This window comes from Mobula birostris, chromosome 1 (genome assembly GCF_030028105.1).
Source record: "Mobula birostris isolate sMobBir1 chromosome 1, sMobBir1.hap1, whole genome shotgun sequence".
Classification (NCBI taxonomy): domain Eukaryota; kingdom Metazoa; phylum Chordata; class Chondrichthyes; order Myliobatiformes; family Myliobatidae; genus Mobula; species Mobula birostris.
The window spans coordinates 117,469,248-117,492,148 of record NC_092370.1 but is presented as its reverse complement, the minus strand read 5'-3'; the positions used below and the strand labels follow the sequence as shown (position 1 = coordinate 117,492,148).

The 22,901-nt window shown below is 41.7% G+C and overlaps 1 protein-coding gene and 1 long non-coding RNA gene across 2 annotated transcripts in view; one reads left to right on the top strand and one right to left on the bottom strand.

Moving 5' to 3' along the window:
* Positions 1 to 856: 856 nt before the first annotated feature.
* On the bottom strand, positions 857 to 22,257 carry LOC140199222 (uncharacterized). The gene is made up of 3 exons (XR_011886378.1): positions 22,004 to 22,257; positions 21,738 to 21,893; positions 857 to 1,216 (listed from the first exon to the last, which is right to left on the bottom strand). It is a non-coding gene; the product is annotated as an uncharacterized lncRNA (long non-coding RNA).
* abhd5a (abhydrolase domain containing 5, lysophosphatidic acid acyltransferase a) overlaps positions 21,839 to 22,901 on the top strand; it is a 29,940-nt gene continuing 28,877 nt past the window's right edge. The window contains exon 1 of the mRNA XM_072260908.1: positions 21,839 to 22,184. Within this exon, the coding sequence (XP_072117009.1) occupies positions 22,156 to 22,184 (29 nt within the window). The 5' untranslated portion in view covers positions 21,839 to 22,155. The remainder of the gene's footprint in view (positions 22,185 to 22,901) is intronic.

Genomic DNA, 22,901 nt, shown 5'->3' with positions numbered 1-22,901 from the left:
TAAATACCACAATGTAGCATCTAAATATCTTTTAGTATCTAGAGCATAGACACATTTGCAAAATGAACTCTTATTCTACAGGGCATTATTCTAAATAACCTTGTTAAAGACTTTTCTGCCACTATTTCCATTTCCCTTACATACAGTGCAAGTAGTGCTTGATAGCTGTGCACCTGTAATCTCTGGATTTTAGATGAATGAGGGGTAGGGGGCCTCACTGAAACCCACCAAATGTTGAAAGGCTTAGACAGAGTTAATGTGGAGAGGATGTTTCCTATAGTGAGTGAACCTGGGACTAGCGGGCACAGCCTCAGAATAGAAGGACATTCCTTTAGAACAGAGGTGAGAAGGAATTTCTTTAGCTATAAGGTAGTGAATCTGTGCAATTCATTGCCACAGACAGATGCAGAGTCATTGAGTATACTATATTTAAAGCAAAGGTTGATAGGTTCTTGATTAGAAAGGACATCAAAGATTTCAAGATGAAGGCAGGAGAATGGGGTTAAAAGGGAAAAATAATCAGACACGAACAAATGGCAGAGCAGACGCAATGGGCTGAATAATCTAATTCTGCTCCTATTTCTTAGAGTCTTACTCAAGACTAAACATTGTGGGTAAAAACAAAGGCTTGAATTTGTGCAGTGTTTAACAATCAATGAAATCATCATTTTTAATATTGGAAATAAATTAAACAATTGTTTCCAGATTAAGCTCCCAAATCATTTATTTCAGCAATAGGAATTTAAGATCAGGAAGGGAAATATAAAATAACAGCAAAATACTTGCTGTCAGTTCTGTTATGTTTTGCAACTTCAAAACATTAAACTAATTCAAAGGAAGACAGAGGAGTCGAAAATACGGGTCTAACTTCAAGTTTACTTTAAGCCAGTTGCACATGATAACATGCAATTCTTGTACTTATACATATGACCTGTAATGAATTATTTAAAGGAACAGGAATGCTTAATCAACCAATATACTGTATATACAAGATTATTGAAATATTAAATACACAACATATTAGTTAGAGGATTTCTGCAGCGATCAAGCATAGAATGAGCTAAAAAGACCATCTTCTCTTTCTCCTTGGGTAGATTCTCAAGGCCAAGGATAAATTAGTCCAACAAAATGGAGGATGTTTCTAGGTGAGTACTTCTGTCGTGGGTGATCACTGCACTCCATCCACCACATGGTCCTGATAGAGTATGGTCCAAGTCTAATGGAAAAAGTGGTTGAAGACAATTACAAGTCAGCTCTGCTCCCTGGAGCTCAAACACACACAAAATACATAGACATATGCACGGTTTACTCAATGAGTTTCGTATAATTTAATTGTAGTCTGGTGAATGTGACAGTAATCTAATCTAATAACTACTCACACTCCAGCCATACATAGATGGAGTTTAATCACACTGACAGACAGATATGTATACATATACTCTTGTCCACAGCAGGAGGAGCTGTACTTATAAAATAATAATTGATTCAAGAGTCAACTAAAGTTAGGGGTCTGGGAAAGATATAAAGAAACACCAAATAAATCAAACTGTAAGATCCATAAAATACTAACATGAAAGCAAATGCAACATACCTCAAGGTTGCTAGAACATATTTTTTTATTTGAAAGAACACGAGAAGCTAAAGAAAAATTGGGGGATTGTGTGTCCTATAAAATTAAATGGATTACATTTTGTTAGCCTTCATTATAGAGGAAGGTAACATACACTTAGTGACCACTTTATTAGTTACACCTGGCAGCACTTCAATGCATAAAGGAATGCAGACTTAGTCAAGAGGTTCAGTTGTTGTTCAGCCCAAACATCAGAATGGAGAAGAAATGTGATCTAAATGTCTTTGACCATGGAATAATTGTTGGCACCAGATGGGGTAGTTTGAGTATCACAGAAACTGCTGATCTTTTGGATTTTCATGCACAACAATCTCTAGAACTTACAGAGATTGTTGCGAGAAACAAAAAAAATAACCAGTGAGTAGCAGCTCCATGGGCAAAAATACCTTGTTAATGAGAGAAGTGAGAGGAGAATGGCCAAACTCATTCAAGCTGACAGGAAGGCGACAGTAACTCAAGTAACTACACATTACGACAGTGGTGTGCAAAAGAGCATCCCTGAATGCACAACAACCCAAACCTTGAAGTGGATGGGCAAAGCAGTAGGGTTCCGGTCCTGCGCCTAATAAAGTGGCCAAAGAATGTATATGAAATTCCACATAATAATGAATCAAGAACTAGCACTTACTAAAGATAAAATAAACATACTAAAATAAATCACACTGAAGACAGAATGACATTCAAATCCCAGTAATTTCCGCCTTAAGTTTTAAGGGAAGTAGTTGATGGTCCAGCCATGATCTTCAAAAGTTCAGTTCAGGAATTCAAGTTCACATTCATTGTCATAGGCATATATACACTGGGTAAATACATTATGAAAATTAGCTTTTTGCAGCAGCAGCACAGCACATACATTGGTTAACAAAAACTTAAAGTAATAAATTATTCAGAACCAATGTGACAAAATAAACAGGGGTTTTGAAGTCTGTTCAACAACGTGATGACAGTGGAGAAGAAGCTGCTGTGGAATCTTGAGGTGTGGGTCTTTAGGCTCCCTCATGACAGCATTGAGAAGATGGCATCCAAATGGTGCAGATCCTTGATGACAGATACCGCCGTCCTGAGACATTGACTCTTGTGGATGTCTTCAGTGGAATACTGCCTATACAACTCCATTATTTAAGAAGGACTTAAGTCTAACCTTCCATGAGAACGTTATAGAATCAATAGTCTAATATCTATTGTGAAGAAGTTATTGGAATCTAAGACCGATTGAATGATTATTTAGAGAAGCCTGAAATAAACAGAGAGAACAAGTATTTGTAAAGATTAGGGTATATCTAATGAAAACAACTCTATTTTTGGGTTAATAAATAAAGTAACAGTCATGTATTTATATTGGCATCTGAAATGTGTTTGTTAAACTTTCAGAGTTAAACTGAAGGAAAATGGTTAATCAAATGAAGGTTAAAGATTGTGGAATGTACAGCATTTGATTTTGAAAGAATACCTCTTGATGTTTTATAGGTATCCATGTGGGCTGTAGCTACAGCTAGCCAATAGATCGTTTAATGAATTAGGTAACACTATAAATAGCATGTTTCTATTGACACAAAGGATAGTTGTACAATAAATGATGCAGATGGGAACATTAAGTTACAAAGAGATATTAACAGATTAAGTGAGTTTGCAAAATTGTGGCAGATGGATTTCAACAAAGATAACTGGGAAGTTTTCCAATCTCAGTAACTCTTGTTCTTAATTAAATTGTAAAATGCTAGAATGAGGGAAGGTTCAAAGTGATTCGAGTGTCTCCATAAACTTTTCTTGAATATGGAGCAGTCAATTACTTAAAAATACTACTTAAAAAAAGGAGTTTTTTTTCGTCCTAATACAGTACACAATTTCCTGGTATGCAGAGGTATAAAAAAATGCTGGATACATTCAACAGGTCACACAACATCTGTTACTTAAACAGTTATAGAGTTAACATTTCAAGGTGATGTCCCTTTGTCTGGATTCAGAAAACAACCCCAAAAATAAAACTCCATATGCTGGAAATCTGAAACATAAAATGGAAAATGTAGGCCACTTTTCTGGGAAGAGAAACAGAAATATTTCAGGTTGTTTATCAAGAAATCTTTATTTTGTTCAGTATATTGATCCCCACAAAGGCAACAGAGAACTATGACAGGACAAAAGAAACTATCTATGGTAGAGTCAAGCAACACACATCAAAGTTGCTGGTGAACGCAGCAGGCCAGGCAGCATCTCTAGGAAGAGGTACAGTCGACGTTTCGGGCTGAGACCCTTCGTCAGGACTAACTGAAGGAACAGTTAGTAAGAGATTTGAAAGTGGGAGGGGGAGGGGGAGATCCAAAATGATAGGAGAAGACAGGAGGGGGAGGGATGGAGCCAAGAGCTGGACAGGTGATTGGCAAAGGGGATACGAGAGGATCATGGGACAGGAGGCCTAGGGAAAAGGAAAAGGTGGAGGGGGGTTAGATTCAAGACAGATTTCAGAAGGGATAGGCTGGGTTAAGACATCTGGCTTACAGGTTAATGAACACAATTGAAGAGAGAACATGACGGAGAAACTTTAAAGCTATCTAGTGAGAGAAAAAAAATAAAAGAATGTTACAACTGCTAAATACAAAGTTGTAGCAAATGACCAGCAGGTCAAGTAGTGCTAACACTTTGAGAAAACTTAAAATATTACAGATGGATGACCAAAGCAGTTCTAATGATACAAACAGAAAATGTGGGTTAACTCAAGTTATACTGAGTTTGGGAAGCCACAATTTGCCTATAAGAAAGATAAGGTGCCATACCCCCCTCCCAACAGTGCAGAGTTTCCTTTTCAGCCTAAATTACAGGCTTGAGTCTATGGAATGGGACTGGAACACGGAACCTACTGACCCAGAGTCAAATAAGCTATCCACTGATTACACTGCCACCCGAGACGATGAAATGGATACAATGTATTTTGATATTCCTATTGGCACATCTCAATACTTGTGTAAAGAAGTGTTCCAAAGGATCATGTTCATGTAGGCTGCCACAGTGAACTGGAGTGAGGTTTTAGGAATAGCCTTATCCAATCAGACCAGCGCTTGGAGAGTCAGTGACAGAATCTGTGGAACTTGTACCGTAATGCAGATATAGGCAGCAGGGCTACGTTGCAGTATTAAATGGCAATGTCATCAACATCGCATACCTTTGAAGCAAGCCACATGCTATTTTTAAAATAATATTTTGATAAAAGCAGCATCACACTCCATCAGCAAACGTCACCATTCCTTTTATAAGATTCTGACTCATCAGGAAGGTGGACATGGTTAGCAGTCATTAAGAAGCCAATTCATATAAAGTAATTCCATTTTATTCATTGAAGTGCAACACCCTCTCATGCTGAGCATGTGGTGTCATCCATAATTTAATGTAGACCACTCTCAATTCTAAGTTAAAAGGTTCTGCATTCAAAGACTCTGCACAATCAACAATGAATATACTACCAAAAGTATTTAATTGGCAGGAAAGTACTTTGGCATATCCTAAGTCTATGAACCATGCAGTAGAGATTCAAGTCTTTATTTTATTCCAGGCTGTTATTCTATCAGAGCCATGAAGGAGCTGACTCATGCTGGAGTTTAGTTCCTCCAATATCCATCATCTTCCCAGTCTTCCTCCTGGTGGCTTTTCTTGAGAATTGGTAGTTTGCTGTTTACATACCCACCCACCTCAATCGCCCTTGAATCTCATCCTAATTGCCTCATTGTAAACCAGGATTCTTCTTGTTACACGGTTGGCTTAGTTCAACGATAAATGGCGCACAAAGAGTCAGTCAGAAACTTAAGTAGATGATGATGCAATTCCAAGTTCCAAATTCACTTACTGCATCATCAAATGAAATTATTTTTCTGCTCCAGGAATTACTCAGCACTTACAAAGCAGTCATCCATTACTGAATCGCCTAGGGATGTCTGGAAGACGAACTGGAAACCACGCAGTAGTGCCAACTCCTAATTACTGACTCAATACTAATGAGATAGCTCAATTGATTTTTAAAATATCTGTTGCTAGAAGTGTCCTTTCTGGATTGGCAATGAGAAATAATCTCATGATCACAATTCCTTAATGCAACCTGTCATTACTGCAGATCAAAAAGGCAATCGGAAGAATGTGAGACCTTGTAGAACAAATAGTTCATCAGTCATTCCTTTCACTGAATATGTGAGAAAATAATTGTTCCTCATTTATTTAATTTCATAGAAAGTTTTAAGTTACAGGATGTTGGCATCAGGGGCAAGGCTGACATTTATTGCCCAACCAAAACTGCTCTCTGTAAAAGGATACACGTTCAGTGAGGTTTTAATATCCAATGGTGCCTACTGCAGAGTATGATGACTATACACATTGAGACATAAAGAGCAAAATTAAGTGCATGCAGTTTGTTCAAAGGCTCCTCACAAGGGGTCTTTGGAATTTTCTGTGTAGTATGAATAGCAGATAGTTATATGGCACAATCCCTAAAAATTAACAGAGTAACAATTATTGTTCACAATCAGTACAGGTGTCTAAGGAAATCTGAAAGGAGGGCAAGGGTGGGGTTGTGTTCCCAGGAAAAAGTACTTAAGAGTCATAAAACACAACAGCATAGACATGCCATTTGGCCCATATAATCTGTGCCACAACATCAATCTGCCTAACCTACACCTGGAACATAGCCCCCCATACCCCTCCCATCCAAGTACCTATCCAAATTTCTCCTTAATGTTGAAATCGACCCCACATTCACAACTACACTGGCAGCTCACTCCACACTCTCACCACCCTCTGAGTGAATAAGTTCATCCTCATGTTCCCCTTAAACATTTCACCTTTTACCCTTAATCCATGACATCTATTGTAGTCCCATCCAACCTCAGAGGAAAAAGCCTGCCTACGTATGTCCTCAAGTACCTCATTTGTTCCACCTGCCTATACCTGCTCTGCACCTCCTTCCTTATCTTAACCTGGGCCTCAATATTTCTCAAAAACCAAGGTTCCCTAAACTTGCTATCCTTGTCTTTTATTCTGACAAGAACATACTGTAAAGTATGGGTCTATTTCTTTTAAAGCAGTGACCCTGACCCTTAGCATTATGTGTTGGTCAGTTCTTCAACACTTTATATTCTGTCTGGGTAGCTTCCAGCCTGATGGCATTGAACTTCTGGTAATGCCCGCCCTCCCCCCCCCATCATTCCCCCTCACCATTCCCCATCTCACCTTATCTCCTTGTCTGCCCATCACCTCCTGCTGGTACTCCCCTGCCCTTTTCTTTCTTCCATAGCTTTCTGTCCTCTCTTATCAGACTCCCTGTTCTCCGGCTCTGTATCTCTTTCACCAATCAACTTCCCAGTTCTTGCCTTCCCCTCCTGATTTCACCTAACACCTTGTTTTTCTCTCTGCTCTCCTCCACCTTTTAAATCTACTCATGTTTTTTTTCTCCAGTCCCACCGAAGGGTCTCAGCCCAAAACGTCGGCTGTACTCTTTTCCCCCCATAGATGCTGCCTGGCCTGCTGAGTTCCTCCAGCATTTTGTGTTGTGTTGCATCGGCGTGGCAAATCCTCCCATGACGCAAGTGACTGTTGGTTCAAAGAAAAAATCTGCAGAAAGTGTCGCAAACAAGGTCACATAGAGAGTATGTGCCAGGCAGACAAGTGCAACCCAGTGAAGCCTCAAACACAAAACTAAGCAAATGCTTTAAAGCTACGGAATGTAAAACAGATTCGGACAACATAGAGTCTGATAAATGTGAACTGTCATGACCAGAAATGCATAGGATTACTGAAGCAGATTGCAGTATAATATGGATCACAATAGATGTGCCTGGCATAAAACTGAAGATGGAGCTGGAGACAGGGTCAGCTTTGTCTATAATTCCAGGGGCTGACTACAACAGACTGTTGGGAAGACCTCAGTGATGCTAAGGGCCTACACAAGTGGCAAAAGTGTCTCCCAAAGGCAAACTGAAGGTGAATGTGATGTATGGAGGCCAAGCACAGCAGTTAGAACCTTGTGTATTGAAAAGTGGAGAGCCAGCACTTTTCGGATGTTGAGGTTGAGAAAAATCCAACTAGACTGGCACTCAATCAGAGCTCTCAGTGTGGCATCAACAGGCAAGAACTGCCCAAATGGTTGCACTAACCAGAGACTGGCACAGCTGCTTAATGCTAACGAGAAGGAGATCGGTACATTCTAAGGCATGAAGGTCAATTGAATTGAATGAAGTAGCAACACCAAGATTCCACAAGCATATCCAGGACCTTACGCAGTGTCCTAAAATGGATGCTGAACTGCAGACCTTGGAGGCGTCTGGAATTCCCTCCAAGATTGAGTGGAGTGATTAGGCCATGTCCATTGCCTCAGTGATCAAGAAAGGGATGGCTGGAGCCATTTGCATATGTGGGAATTTCAAGGTGAGCATCAACCTGGTGCTGTGTACTGTGCAGTATCCCCTGACATGAATAGAAGACATTCGTGCATCTTTGGCAGGTGGGAAGAGGGTTTCAAAGATTGACTTATTACAAGTGGAGATTGAGGGGTCAAGCAGGAAGTTCCTCACAATCAACACTCACAAGGGACTGTTCCAGTATCATCTTTGGCGTCACATCAGCTCCAGCAATTTGGCAAAGGGCAATGGACCAAGAGCTCCAAGATATCCCAGGAACATAACATTAACTTGATGACATCATCATGACTGGCAAAATGACGAAGATCACCTCCAGAACCTTGGTAAGGTGCTTACCAGGCTGAGTAAGTATGGTCTATGTGCAAAGTGAGAGAAATGTGAGTTTTTCGAGAATGAAATCTAATATTGTGGACATGTCTTTGACAAGCGTAGCTTACATAAGTCACAAGAGAAGATTGAAGCAGTGCTCCAGGTACCCAAACTGAAAAATACGTCACAACTCAGATCATACTTGGACCTTGTAAACTACTACCACCTGTTCTCCGAAGCATTGCTACAGTGCTGCATCCATTGAATGCACTGTTACAGACAGGAGCAAAGTGGGAATGGTCAGAAAAAACATTCAAGGAAACAAAGAGACTAATAACATCCAAACTGCTCAGCTATCATGACTGATCCCTGCCCATGAGATTGGTGTGTGATGTGTCCCCTAATGGCATTGGAGCCATTTTGTCACACATTATGAAAGGTGGATCTGAACGCCCGATAGCTACAAGAACTGGACCACTGATGTGCACCGTGGGTGTTGGAGATCAGCCATGGAGATGTCATGTGGACCAGATTCTGGATGCCCACCCGAGTTGATTGCATCCAACAAGATGGACACACCGGACTTGCCTCGCAGTGATGATCGTGTCACTGACAGCAACATGACACCGGAAACTGAGAATGTTGTCTTAGACAAGACATCTACCAACCCTGATGCCACTGCATAGGCCCAGAGGCACAACGAGAACGTTATTGTTAACGTTAATGAGACTCCTCCCAAATCTGATGCCACGCCACAGCCCCTATCCTCAAGGAAACAGAGTGCTACCCAAAAGACAACCTTTAGAACTGTGAACCTAGTTATGGACTGTTATTGTGAAAGCATGTTTATTTGGAATGTGGGTTTATGAAAGGGAAATTCTATGTTTTCTACATATACAGTTTTATGTTGCATTAATCTAAATGGGAGGAAGTGTAATGTATGGATCTATTTCATTTAGAACAATGCCCCCCCCTTAGCACTACATATTGATCTGTTGTCTGCATGTGGTTTGTTGTCTACGCATGCACATTGTTCTCTCTCTCACACACTGCAATGTGAATACATCAGTTAAAGCCATCTCCCACGTGTGTGCTTATTTAATCGATAAGTAGTTGTGCACAGACACAACACGTACAGACTGTGTACTCCCGAAATCTCACTTTTGAAGGTCTCCCACTTACCAAGTACTTCTTTGTCAAAAAACAACCTGCCCCATTATACACTTCCCAGATTCTTTCTGACACCATCAAAATTGGCCTTCCTCCAATTAGTAAATCTCAACCAGAGGGCCAGACCTATCCTTATCCATAATTATCTTGAAACTAATAGCATTATGATCACTAGATGCGAAGTGTTCTCCTACACAAACTTCTGTCACCTGCCCTGTCTCATTCCCTAATAGGAGATCTATAATCACACTCACTCTATTTGTGACTTATTTGTACTGATTAAGGAAACTTAAGACCATAAGATGATAAGACATAGGAACAGAATTAGGCCATTCAGCCTATTGAATCTGCTCCACTATTCCATCATGGCTGATCCTGGAACCCACTCAACCCCATACACCTGCCTTCTTGCCATATACTTTGATGCCCTGACCGATCAGGAAACTATCAACTTCCACCTTAAATATACCCACGGAATTGGGCTCCACTGCAGTCTGTGGTAGAGCACTCCACAGCTTCACCACTCTAGCTAGAAAAAACACCTCCTTACCTCCATTCTAAAAGGTCATCCCTCAATTTTGAGGCTATGCCCTGTAGTTCTGGATACTCCCACCATAGGAAACATCCTCTCCACATCCACCCTATCTAGTCCTTTCAACATTCAGTAGGTTTCAATGAGATCCCCGCACATTCTTCTAAATTCCAGTGATCTGCCAAACACTCCTCATACAGTATGTTAACCCTGGAATCATCCTCATGAACCTCCTCTGGACTCTCTACAATGACAACACATCCTCTCTGTGATTTGGGGCCCTAAATTGTTGACAATACTACAAGTGCAACCTGACTAGTACCTTATAAAGCCTCAGCATTATCTCCTTGTTTTTATATTCTATTCCCCTTGAAATAAATACCAACATTGCATTTGCCTTCCTTACCACAGACTCAACCTGTAAGTTAATCTTCTGGGAGTCTTACATGAGGACTCCTAAGTCCCTCTGCACCTCTGATGTTTGAACCTTCTCCCCATTTAGATAATAATCTACACTATTGTTCCTTTTACCAAAATGCATTATCATACATTTCTCAACACTGTATTCCATGTGTCACTTTTTTTGCCCATTATTCCAATTTGTCCAAGTTCTGCTACAATCGCATTGCTTCCTCAGCACAACCTACCCCTCCACCTATCTTCGTATCATCCGCAAACTTTGCCACAAAGCCTTCAATTTCATGAGCACATTTGACAGACTCTTTTCCATCCAGTCCCTTTACAGTATGGGAGTCCCTAGTCAATATGCGGAAAGCTAAAATCACCTACAATCACAACCTTTTGTTTCTTGCAACAGTCTGTGATCTCTCTGCAAATTTGCTTCTTCAAGTCTTGCAGACTGGTGGGAGGTCTATAATATAATCCCATTAACCTGGTTATACCTTTCTTATTCCCCTGTTCTGCCCATAAAGCCTTACTAAATGAGCTCTCCAGTCTGAGCACTGTTGTGACATCTCCCCTGACTAGTAATGGCAGCCCATGCCCTGTAATCCCTCTCGCTATAATCACGTTTAAAACAATGGAACCCTGGCACATTGATGTACTAGTCCTGCCTCTCCTGCAATCATGTCTTACAAATGGCTACAATGTCATAATTCCACGTGCTGATCCATGCCCTAAGTTCATCCGCCTTTCCTACAATACCCCTTGTATTGAAATTTACGCAGCTTAGAACATTAGTCCCACCATGCTCGACTTTTTGATTCCCAACTTTGTATGTAGGCCTAACAACATCTTTCTCCGCAATGTCTTTCTAGTACTCCTGTTCCCATACCCCTGCAACTCCTGTTTATCCCAACCCCCGTGCAGCACTAGCAAACCTTCCTGCTAGAAAAGTAGTCCCCTTCCAGCTCAGGAGCAAACTGCCCCTTCTGTACAGGTCCCACCTTCCCTGGAAGAGAACCTAATGATCCAAAATTCTGAAGCTCTTCCTCCTGTACTATCTCCTTAGCCACGTGTTAAACTGTTTGATCTTCTTATTTCTGGCCTCACTAGCAAGTAGTACGGGTAGCAACCCTGGAGGTCCTGTCCTTTAACTTAGCATCTAACTCCCTGAACACACTTTGCTGAACCTCATCCCTCCTTCTTCCCATGCCATTAGTACCAGAATGGACTTTGACCTCTGTCTGATGACCCTCCCACTCAAGAATGCTGTGGACTCGATCTGAGATGTCCTGGACCCTGGCATCCGTGGGGCAACGTACCGTCCAGGAATCTTGTTCTTGTCCACAGAACCTCCCTTCTGTTCCTCTAACCAATGAATCCCCTATCACTACAGCTAGCCTCTTCTACCCCCTTTCCTTCTGAGCCACAGAGCCAGAGACCTGACTGCTGTGGCTTTCCTCTGCTAGGTCATCCTGCCCGCAACAGTATCCAAAACGGGACGCCTATCATTAAGGGGAATAGCCACAAGGTACTCTGCACTGACTGCCTATCCCCCTTCTCTTGATGGTCACTCCGTTACCAACCTCGATCGCAGGGCACTGCAGAGAGTGGTACAAACAGCCCAGCGCATCTGTGGATGTGAACTCCGCTCTATTGAGGAGAGGACATTTATAGCAGCAGGTGCAGAAAGAAGATCACCAGTCACCGCATTCATAAACTGTTTCAGCTGCTTCCGTCTGCAAACAGTACTGCAGTATTGAAGCCAGGACCAACAGGCTATGGGACAGATCCTTTCAACAAGCCATTAGATTTTTAAATTCACATGTCTGTATATTGCAACGGAGACATAATGCAAAGATTTTTACTCCCTCGCATTGTGGGATGGATGCAAGATTTAAATAAATTCTAAATTCTGTGTCCTGCACCTTGGATGTTACAACCTACCTATCAACCCCTCAGCCTCCCAAATGATCCGGAGTTCATCTCTTAAACACGGTCTTTTAGAAAGTGCAGCTGGATGCACTTCTCATCAGTGTCATAAAAGACACTAGCGGTCTCTCTGCCTTCCCAGATTCCACAAGAGCAGCATTCACCTATCCTGCCTGGCATCCCTACTGCTCTAAGTATGCAATAAGAAAGAAAGAAAGAAAAAGAACAAATACAAAAAGATCTACCTGTGGCCTGCCCTTGTTGAAGCCTTGATGAACCAAAGCCACAACTCCCCACTCTAACACTGGTGCAGCTACACAATGGTCACTCCCACAATGGCTGATCCACCTAAACACAACTTCTTTTTATTGCATTTGCAAAGTGCCTAATTATGCCCAATCCAATGTCTCCTTGGGAACTGTGGCACACAGAAAAATGTGCCTGCTGCCCTGATTGCTGCCTCTAAAATCTCTCTCCCTCTATATATTCCAATGTCTCCTCAGGAACTGTGTTTTTTTAAATATTGTACAATCCCTTTCAGAATTTTAACTGCATTCTGTTAAGCTCATGTAATGCCCTGGTTCACATCTTCACTGTTATGCTGTAGGTATTTCATTTAACAGTTCCATAAGAGCAGTCTGTTCTGCTTTCAGTCTCTTTGGGTTATTGTTGAAGTTAAGGGATGGTGTGGCATGTGTGTCATCCAGTTAGGGGGAGGTTTTCTTGGTGAGGGACACTAAGGTTGGTCTTGGGGTTTTTTTTGTTTCGGCGGGGATGAAGAGAGAAGGCACTGGGGAGAACCGGTCGTAGGATATGAGCTGGTGGGAGACCCATTTGTTTGAGATGGACTGTGAGCAATATTTGGAAGGTGGTGTGTGCTTCCACGCAGAGTGACAGAGAAGTTCAAGATGAGCTCCAACTTCAGCACATTTGACTGTTTAATTAAAATGGGCCCCTTTCTTTTTGTTTTCTTTACTAAACCTTAGTTAAGACCCATAAATATAATTCCTTTAATCGTATGCAGTGCACTGTCTGTCATTTCGTGGCACTAATTTGTAACAGGGTAGCAAATGACACAGCGTCCACACAAGCTGGTGTTTGGAGTGGGAGAGCCATTTCAGTTTCACGAGTTTGGCGGGACCGAATAGTGTTTTCCCTAGACTTAGGCAGCCAAGGAAACCGGGGGTTTCACTTAAAAACAGCAAAGACATAAATAATAAGTAGAAAAATAAATTAGGCTCACCTAATACCTGCACAAACATAAATTAGACTAAATTAAAATTAAATATTAAGGAATCTCGAGCCCTCAGAATAAAATCACATTGGGATTTTTTATAACACAATGTAGATTGTACCAAGAAACTTGTTTTTCACATGAATTCTGTGGGAGTAAATCTAATTCTGTTTTTCAAATTTTCTGTGTAGTGATGGGTGCACTTCAAGAGAGTGTATTTCTGTAACTCAGATGGCTGTAAAATTGGTGTGTGTGGCCGGGGCTGGCGGGGGGGGGGGTGGGCGGAGTCACCTCTATTACATTTTCAACATCCTCGAGAAAATGGAGGTAAGCAACATATCCATGCGATGTACACCTACAGTGCAGCAACAGTGCAAGCTTGTCTAGAGCATCGTGCTCTGAATATTTTGGTTTACACTATTCAGGCAGTGAGCAAAGGCCAGCTTTCCCTTAGTTAAAATGGCAACAAGATATAATGATAACACATGCCATCCATCTCTGCATGATTATTCTTCTAAATAGAGGGAAAAAAGCTCGAAAGGTCACAAAATATAGATCAATGTTGACTTCAGGCACACCAATCAGATCACCTCAAGGGTGCTTATCAGAGAAGCATGCCATTTCCCGATGGGAGGAAGAAAGGGGAGGGAGGGGTTGGGTTTACTGGAGCGGCCATTTGTTCTAATAGATCCGGGATAGTCCACAATAATTCATACTATATTAAAAGGAGCAAATGTAATTTGTGCACACGAAGCAAACACACAACTAGTAACGCAACAGCACCACCATCTGGAACCCTGAACATCACCATAGTTAGTACATTTTCTGTCTAATACAAATTTCAGGGTATCAGAGGAATTCCGATGTTTTGACATACCTGCTCTGCTTTCACACTGAAGTATCTCAAAACTTGCTGGAGCTATGGACCTAATGTCCTCTTGTAGGAGGATGGCAACGTGCCTTCGGCCTCAGAAATACACATCCATCCATATCATGCCTTTCTCTGCTAGTCCAAAGAAGGATGACAAAGTACACACAAACTTAACTCTAGTGCTGAAGAGAGATAAAGGATGGCAGAATGTTCCATCCAGCCTGTCCTATGTACTTACACTATCTAGAATTTAACAATATATACTCTGCAACCCACCCAAAACCATGAAGTTTTTGGGAAACAGACAAAAAAAGTTTAAAAACCTTATGCCAGTTTGTAGTGTTCCTCTTTGACACCACTAAGCGACTGAAACAAGTTCAGAAGGTTGCTCCAATACTAATTATTCTGTTTTTGTAATGGTGATCTCATTAAAAGATGAAGGTGCTCGCTCTTGAAGGAGTATAGTGAATCAGCTTCCACTGGCACGAGATAGCAGCTACTTCTGCAATCTCTGCGAAAGGAATCACCCTGAAAGTTTTCAAACAACTTAAGAGTTACGCTTGATTCTCCCTCATCCAGCTAGCTGGAATAGAAGTCTCAACCCATTCCTTTAATTACAAGGTGATCCTTGATCAAGACTCTTGGTACCTTCTTCTCTCAATCCAGATGATCTAGTTTGATAACCAAATCACTTTGCCCAGAAAAGACATGAAATATTCATAGAAACAATGAATGGCAGAACTTTGTAAAACATTGGTTAGGCCTCAGCTGGAGGAGTATTGTGCCAAATTCTGAGCATAATAAGGAAGATGGTTTACAGAACAATTACAGGATATAGAGGGAAAAATATGTGGTTGGATTTTAGAGAGATGTTCAAGATGATGAGGGGCAACGATAAAGAAATATAAACCACTTCTAATAGCAGGATAATTGGTAACCAGAGGACACAGCTTTGTAATTGGCAATTATCCTTTTGACAGGAGGTCAGACCTATCCATTCTCCATAACTTGTAATGCTCTGTTGCATCTCACTGTTACTGGGACATATACAAGGTTGGACATATAGAAGCACAGCCCCATCTAATAATCAACATTTAACAAAATACCTACAATGACATATGTACATATGAAGGACTATGACAAAAATATTATGCAAGCCTGCCCCAACAAAAGCAGGCAAAAAGAGTCCTACGCAAGGCCCAACAAAGATGATAGGAGCCTGTCTGGAGGGTTAAACATTTCCAGATGGAAAAACAGATATTCATTTCATTCTGGCAATAATATGACGAGACAAAAATATTTTAATAAAATCATTGCTGATTCTTTAAACCTGTAGCTAAAATAGAAAATGCTGTAATACTCATTAAGTCAGTCAATCTCTATAGATGAGTTTAGATATCAGTTGTGTGACTGCCATCAAATTTTCAATGGAAAGATCTATATCACCAGCTTATCTTCCTAATTTTCTTTCGTAATGACTGTTCTGCTGAGTGATTCCATCATTTTGATTCCTCTTCCATTGTTGGGATCAAAAGTATGAAGTTAAAGAATCAATTTTTTTCCCCACAGAATGATATGGAAGTGATATGCACGTGACAGGGTAGGAAGCAGGGTAAGTAAGGGAGGAAGTAGTACTGTATCAGAAAGATTTGTGAACAATCCAACAGTATCCAAATCAATTGTTAATAAATTAAATCAATATGTTTCCATTTAATGACCTTGCATCAAAGTTAGTCACAATCAGAATCAGGTTTATTATCACCGACATGTGACATGAAATTTGTTAACTTAGTGGCGGCAGTTCAATGCAATACATAAGATAGAAGAGAAAAAATAATAATAAATGGATAAGTAAATCTTATTCAGTATACTTTATATAGTATACGTATATTGAATAGATTAAAAATCATGCAAAAAACCCAGAAATACTATATATTTAAAAAAAGTGAGGTAGTGTCCAAGGGTTCAATGTCCATTTAGGAATCAAATGGCAGAGGGGTAGCAGCTGTTCCTGAATCACTGAGTGTGTGCCTTCAGGCTTCTGTACCTCCTGCCTGATGAGAAAAGGGCATGCCCTGGGTGCTGAATGTCCTCAATAATGGATGCTGCCTTTCTGAGACACCACTCCTTGAAGATGTCCTGGGTACTTTGCAGGCTAGTACCCATGATAGAGCTGACTAAATTTACAACCCTCTGCAGTTTCTTTTGGTCCTGTGCAGTAGATCCCCCACCCCATACCAGGCAGTGATGCAGCCTGTCAGAATGCTCTCCACGGTACATCTATAGAAGTTTTTGAGTATATTTGTTGACGTGCTAAATCTCTTCAAACTCCTAATGAAGTATAGCTGCTGTCTTGTCTTCCTTATAACTGCATCAATATGTTGGGACCAGGTTAGATCTTCAGAGATCTTGACACCCAGGAACTTGAAACTGCTCACTCTCTCAACTTCTGATCCCACTATGAGGATTGGTATCTGTTCCTTCGTCTTACCCTTCCTGAAGTTCACAGTCAGCTCTTCCATCTTACTGACGTTGAGTGCCAGGTTGTTGCTGCAGCACCACTCCATTAGTTGGCACATCTCACTCCTGTACGCCCTCTCGTCACCATCTGAGATTCTACCAACAAGGGTCATATCATCAGCAAATTTATAGATGGTATTTGAACTATGCTTAGTCACACAGCCATGTGTATACAGAGACTAGAGCAGTGGGCTAAGCACACACCCCTGAGGTGCACCAGTGTTGATCGTCAGCGAGGAGGAGACGTTATCACCTATCCGCACAGATTGCGGTCTTCCAATTGGGAAGTCGAGGATTCAATTGCAGAGGGAGGTACAGAGGCCCAGAGGCATGCTTAAGTTTGTGGAATATTTTGAGGAAGGAACAAAGGGGTTGATGAGGACAATCTGTTTGATGTAGTTTATATGGATTTTAGCAAAGGCTCATAATTACCAAATGCAGCAATAACCACAATCACCAAGACTGGGGGGTGTAGTGAACAACAAGGAGCACTATTAAAACTTGCAGAAGAATCTGGACCAGCTAGAAAAATGGCAGATAAAATTTAATGCTGGCAAGTGTTGCATTTTGGGAGGATAAACCACAGTAGGACTTACACAGTGAGTGGTAGGGCACTGTGGAACATGGTAGAACAAAGGGATCTGGGAATACAGATCCATAATTCCTTGAAGATGCCATCACAGGTAGATAGGGTTGTAAAGAGAGCTTTTGGCACATTGGCCTTCATTCATCAAAGTACTGAGTACAGGAGTAGGAACGTGATGTTGAGGTTGTATAAGACATTGATAAGGCCCAATTTGGGGCATTGTGTGCAGTCCTGATCATATCCCTACAGGCAAGATGTAAATAAGGTTGAAAAAATACGGAGAAAATGTACAAGGATAAGGAAAGATTGAATGGATTCAGACTTTATTCTTTGGAACATAAAAGATTGAGGGGAGAATTGATGGAGGTATACAAAATTATGAGGCTATAGATTGGGTAAATGCAAGCAGGGTTTTTCCACTGAGATTGGGGTGAGACTGAAACTAGAGGTCATGTGTTAAGAATGAAAGGTGAGATATTTAAGGGGAACATGAGGGGCAACTTCTTTGCTCAGAGGGTGGTGAGAGTGTGGAATGAGCTGCCGGTGAAAGTGGTGAATGCAGGTTTGATTTCAACATTTAAAAGAAGATTTTGATGGGAGGGCTATGGTCCAGGTTCAGGTTGAAGGGACTAGGCAGAATAATAGTTGGGCACAAATGGACTGAAAGGCCTGTAGTTCTCTATGACTATGACTCTATAAACCATGACATGGCAGCCTGACAAAAATTTAGAAGTCTGTGGGATCTAACAGAGAGTGGCAACCTGGATCCAGAATTGGCTCAGTGGCAGGACGCAAAGGGGAATCGCTGACAAGTGTTTTTGGAAGGTTGCTATCAGTGACATCCTACAAGGCTCAGCATTTGTTCCTTTACTTCTGTTGCACGTATTAGCAATTTAGACCAAAACATAGGAGGTAATGATAAAGATTGCAGATGATATCAAACTTAGCAGCTTGGGAAGAAAACTTTAACCTGCAGGAAATATTGATGAAAGCATTATTTAGCGGGGGGACTGGCAAATATAATTTAATCCAGAGAACGTTGGATCTATTTGGGAAGGTCCAACAAGACTACCAAATATACAATGCAATCAGAATCAGGTTTATCATCACTGATAATGTGAAATTTGTTGTTTTGCAACAGCAGTACAGAGCAAGACAAAACATTACTATAAGTTACAAAAATAGTGCAAAAGAGGGATAGTGAGGTAGTGTTCATGGACCATTCAGAAATCTAGTGGAGAAGGGGAAAAAGTTGTTCCTAAAACATTGAGTGTTGATCTTTAGGCTCATGCATCTCCTCCCTGATGGCAGTAACATGAAGAGGGTATGGGTAAGGGGTTTCAATGATGGATCGCACCTTCATTGGACATCGCCTCTTTAAGACGTCCTCCATAGTGGAGAAGGATGTGTCCTTGATGGGACTGGCTGAGATGGTGTGCAATAAGCAGTACTCAGAAACAAAGGGACCCTCAAGTGCACATCCAAAGATCCTTAAAAGTAGCAGGACCAGTCAATAAGGTAATTAAAAAGATAAAGAGGATAGTCAGGGGCGGCGCTAAGGTGGTGCTAGCTGGTGCTATAGCCCCAGCAGAAACTGCAATAGCACCAGCGTAGCACCACCAAGAAATTAACTGAAATTTCATATACAAATTGCAGCTACTTTGCTTTTTCTGTATAGTTTTGAATACAGCTTGTTTCTCCAGTTGATCTAGTGAAACAGCGCACCCAATTACCATAGCCCCCACGCAATAAAGTTATAAACTCTGTCAGATCCACTCTACACTTCTTATTATTCGTTCGTTGTCAATGTCTTGTCCTCAGATCAGTTAAGCTGATCTAAGATCACTTAAGGTGGTGATGTCACTCACCCTCACTCGCGAAAGATTGATAGTATATATCCAGGCGCAGATCCATGGTCTCGCGAGACTATTGGATGCCCCACACACACACGCATTGTGCTTTTTCCAAGCTAGCATGGGCCTGGCACATACATTATTTTGGCCGGTGTGAAAAATGAATCGATTTTTAGTGAGAAAATGGCCTTATCCAGAGGAATCAGTGGTGTCTCAGCCTGAGCATGTCTTAATTGAAAGTGACATGCAGAAAGAAGTAAGTGGGGATGAGGACGACAGCAGTTCATCGAAGGAATGTGAGGGCGAAGTAGAGGAACAAGAAATGGAGCGGGATTCGGAACATAACATAGATGAAGCTGCTCTTAGTGCTAGTGGGAATACTGTTAGCGATGTTAGCCAGCAGCCTGAGGAAGGACCGCATTGACCAGCATTGAAAAAGTACCCTTCGCTGCTCACAACAGTTTGGCAATCAGCAAAGGAGTTTTATTCGTGACTGGTTTGACTGACTGGAATATTTGATCACGAAAGATACTACGTTCTGCTTCACATGCAGGCATTTCCTGTGTGGAGGACATGGGTTCCATTCTGAGTCTACCTTCACTATCACCGGTTACTGCAACTGGCGGAAAGCTACAACAGCTTTCAAAACCCACCATGTAAATGCAGCTCATAAGTTTGCTATGGAGGCATGGGCCGAATTCAGATTGAGAAAACAAGACAGTTCAAGATTGGGAAATACGCTTGACAAAGGACATGCAAAGTTTGTCCAAGAAAATCATGAGTTTATGAGAGCTGTGGTTGAGTCTCTAGCAAGGACAGACAGTGGATGACACAGTGGAATTTCTAGCTCCAATGAGACCCTACCACGATGCATTTATAGATTTATACAAACTAATCTGCATATCACTGACTCTACCTGTGACATCTGCCTCATGCGAACGGAGTTTCTCTTGCCTCAGACACCTCAAAAACTACCTAAGGAATAGCAGCAGCGATGCTCGGAACAGCAACTTGGCCCTGTTGGCCATAAACAGCCGGAGGACCAAAGCACTTGACATCCAGAAAATCATTGATGCTTTCGCCACCAATCACAACAACAGACGGATTGTGCTTCTCTGAAAACATCAGTGGTGAGTGCAGTTGATTTTTTTTAAAAATTTGGGCCAAAATTAATGCTGATTATTATTATTATTTTGTGGTGGATACCCCATAGTCCTTATGTTTCCTGCAAATCCTAAACTATTACATTTAGTGCTATTAAGCCTACTGGTTTTGCTTAGACTTCCAAGCGGTGATTCTGTTGATTTTTGCTTTAAATTCAGTAGCCGAATTACTTGAGGTATTGCATGGTCAGAGTACGATTTGTCCAACTCCTGGTAAAGCCTTGCACCTGTTGTTTGCCTTATTTGACTTCAACAACAGTGTATCTTTTGGCATTGTCTGTCTATGTAATGCGAATAGCAGTGGACATTGTGGGTTAGTGTTGTGTTTTTCAGTTGAAAAGCACACATTTGACGCCGATTGCGGGATTGGTGCATGATTCACGTTGTGCGCTGTGGGTCGGATGCTCTGTTGGTTTGTTTGTTTATGCTCTGTGTAGCCCGGGTTGTCTCCAATGCTGTTGACACTGTCACAGTTCACTTCTATACTATATTTATCAATTGCTGTTGCTTGTGAATCAACAGAGGCATTTATAGTAGGCACATAATGCTTGAAACTGACTTTTGAACGCCACGTGTCTGGCCTTGCGAATACATATTACCATAGGGTACATCCCTCAGCACCATCACTGAATGATTCAGCCCCACTGTAGCACCAGCAAGAAAAAATCTCTGGCGCTGCCACTGAGAATAGTTCCTTTATTAGGCGAGGCATACTACATAAAAGTAGGGAGGTTATGTTCTGGTTAGGCCACAGATGATGATCTGTACAGTTCCAGTAACCATAACTGACAAATTACAAACCTGCATTGTGCAAGGATATGGATGTGATTAGCAAGGATGCTGTCAGGACAGATCAATAGTAAGAAATAGAGACTGGATTAGTGAAGGTTGTTTTCTTTGGAATTGAGGAAGCTGAGAGGAGACTTAAATATGTAATATCTGGAAAGGCTTATTTTGAGTTAATTGAAAGGAAATATTTTTCCGGAGGAGCTACAAATAATTGTTATGCAGAGTGCAGGAGGAATCGGGAACTGAACGGTTTAAACGATGATAAAGATAGCAACCTGAAGCAAATTAAAAATATACTTGGAAGTTCTGAGAGCTGAGGCTCTTATTGACTATGTCAGTAAAAGAACCAACCAGTAGCAAGATCCAAGTTGCGCAGTCACTGACGTCACGTTATAGCCAATGTTACCATTGCATCATCGATGACGCCACGATTTACCGCTCCGTCTCCGCATCGGCCGGATTTCGGGAAGTGCCACTGTAATAGGAATTACCACTGGGGGAGGGTGACTGCAAATAAACGGAAAGGGGGATTAAGTACGAGAGCAGGGAAAGTCACCCCGTTTGGTCAGGTTTCTAAATAGAGCAAAAACTCGAGTAAGACACGAAGGTCGACCCACCTTTTTACATTTTGTACCGTTAAGGGTGGGCCTCTCGCACCGACATGGCGCTGCCAAGGCCCGGCCCCCTGCCCCCTGCCCCCCTCTTGCCACCGTGACTCGGGCCGGGCGGTGACGTCACCGGGAGGCGGTGACGGCAGACTCCGGACAACATGGCGGCTGAGTCATCAGGAGCGGGGCTGTGAGTAAACAAGCCGACTCCGCGTTGCGGCGGGCTCCTAGGGGCTTGGTCGCTGGGCAGAATGGATGGCAATAGCCCAACAGGCGGGGCTGCGGTTACAGGGTCGGGCGGCAGATATCCGCGATCGGTGGCGCAGGCTGAGCCTACGCCCTTTACACCGTGTACAGTGATGGAGTGGGACATAGTTACCACACCGAGTTATATCGTACACAGCAATGTTGCATTTATAACATACAGTAACACAGAGAGTTGGGCTGTTTACATCATTTACAGCAGTACTGTACTGTGGAAACAACTGTGTAGAGAACTATAGAGTGGGACTGAGCCTATGGCATTTGTATAATTCACGTATTGGTTCTTAGTATATGATCTTTAGGTAACAGGAACACCCACAGAGTGATAGCTTTTATAAAGGTGCACAGCACAAGAAAGTCAAGATTGTTTAGTATCAGTTCCAGTACACAAGTGTGAAGGAAAATGAAATACAGTAGATTGAGGTTATTGGGCCATCGGTTAATCAGGGCAGCCGTTTAGTTGAGGCAACTCTTAAAGAACAAAAACAAATTGAGAAAATGGCTGGAACTTTCTTTGTTTACAGACTGCTTAATTGCGACAGCAGACTCTTGCCGAACATACTCTAACCAGCATGAGTCACATACTTGGTGTGTGACCGTTAGACTTGGAGCGTACAGTTTTTAAATAGCATCAGTTGTATGT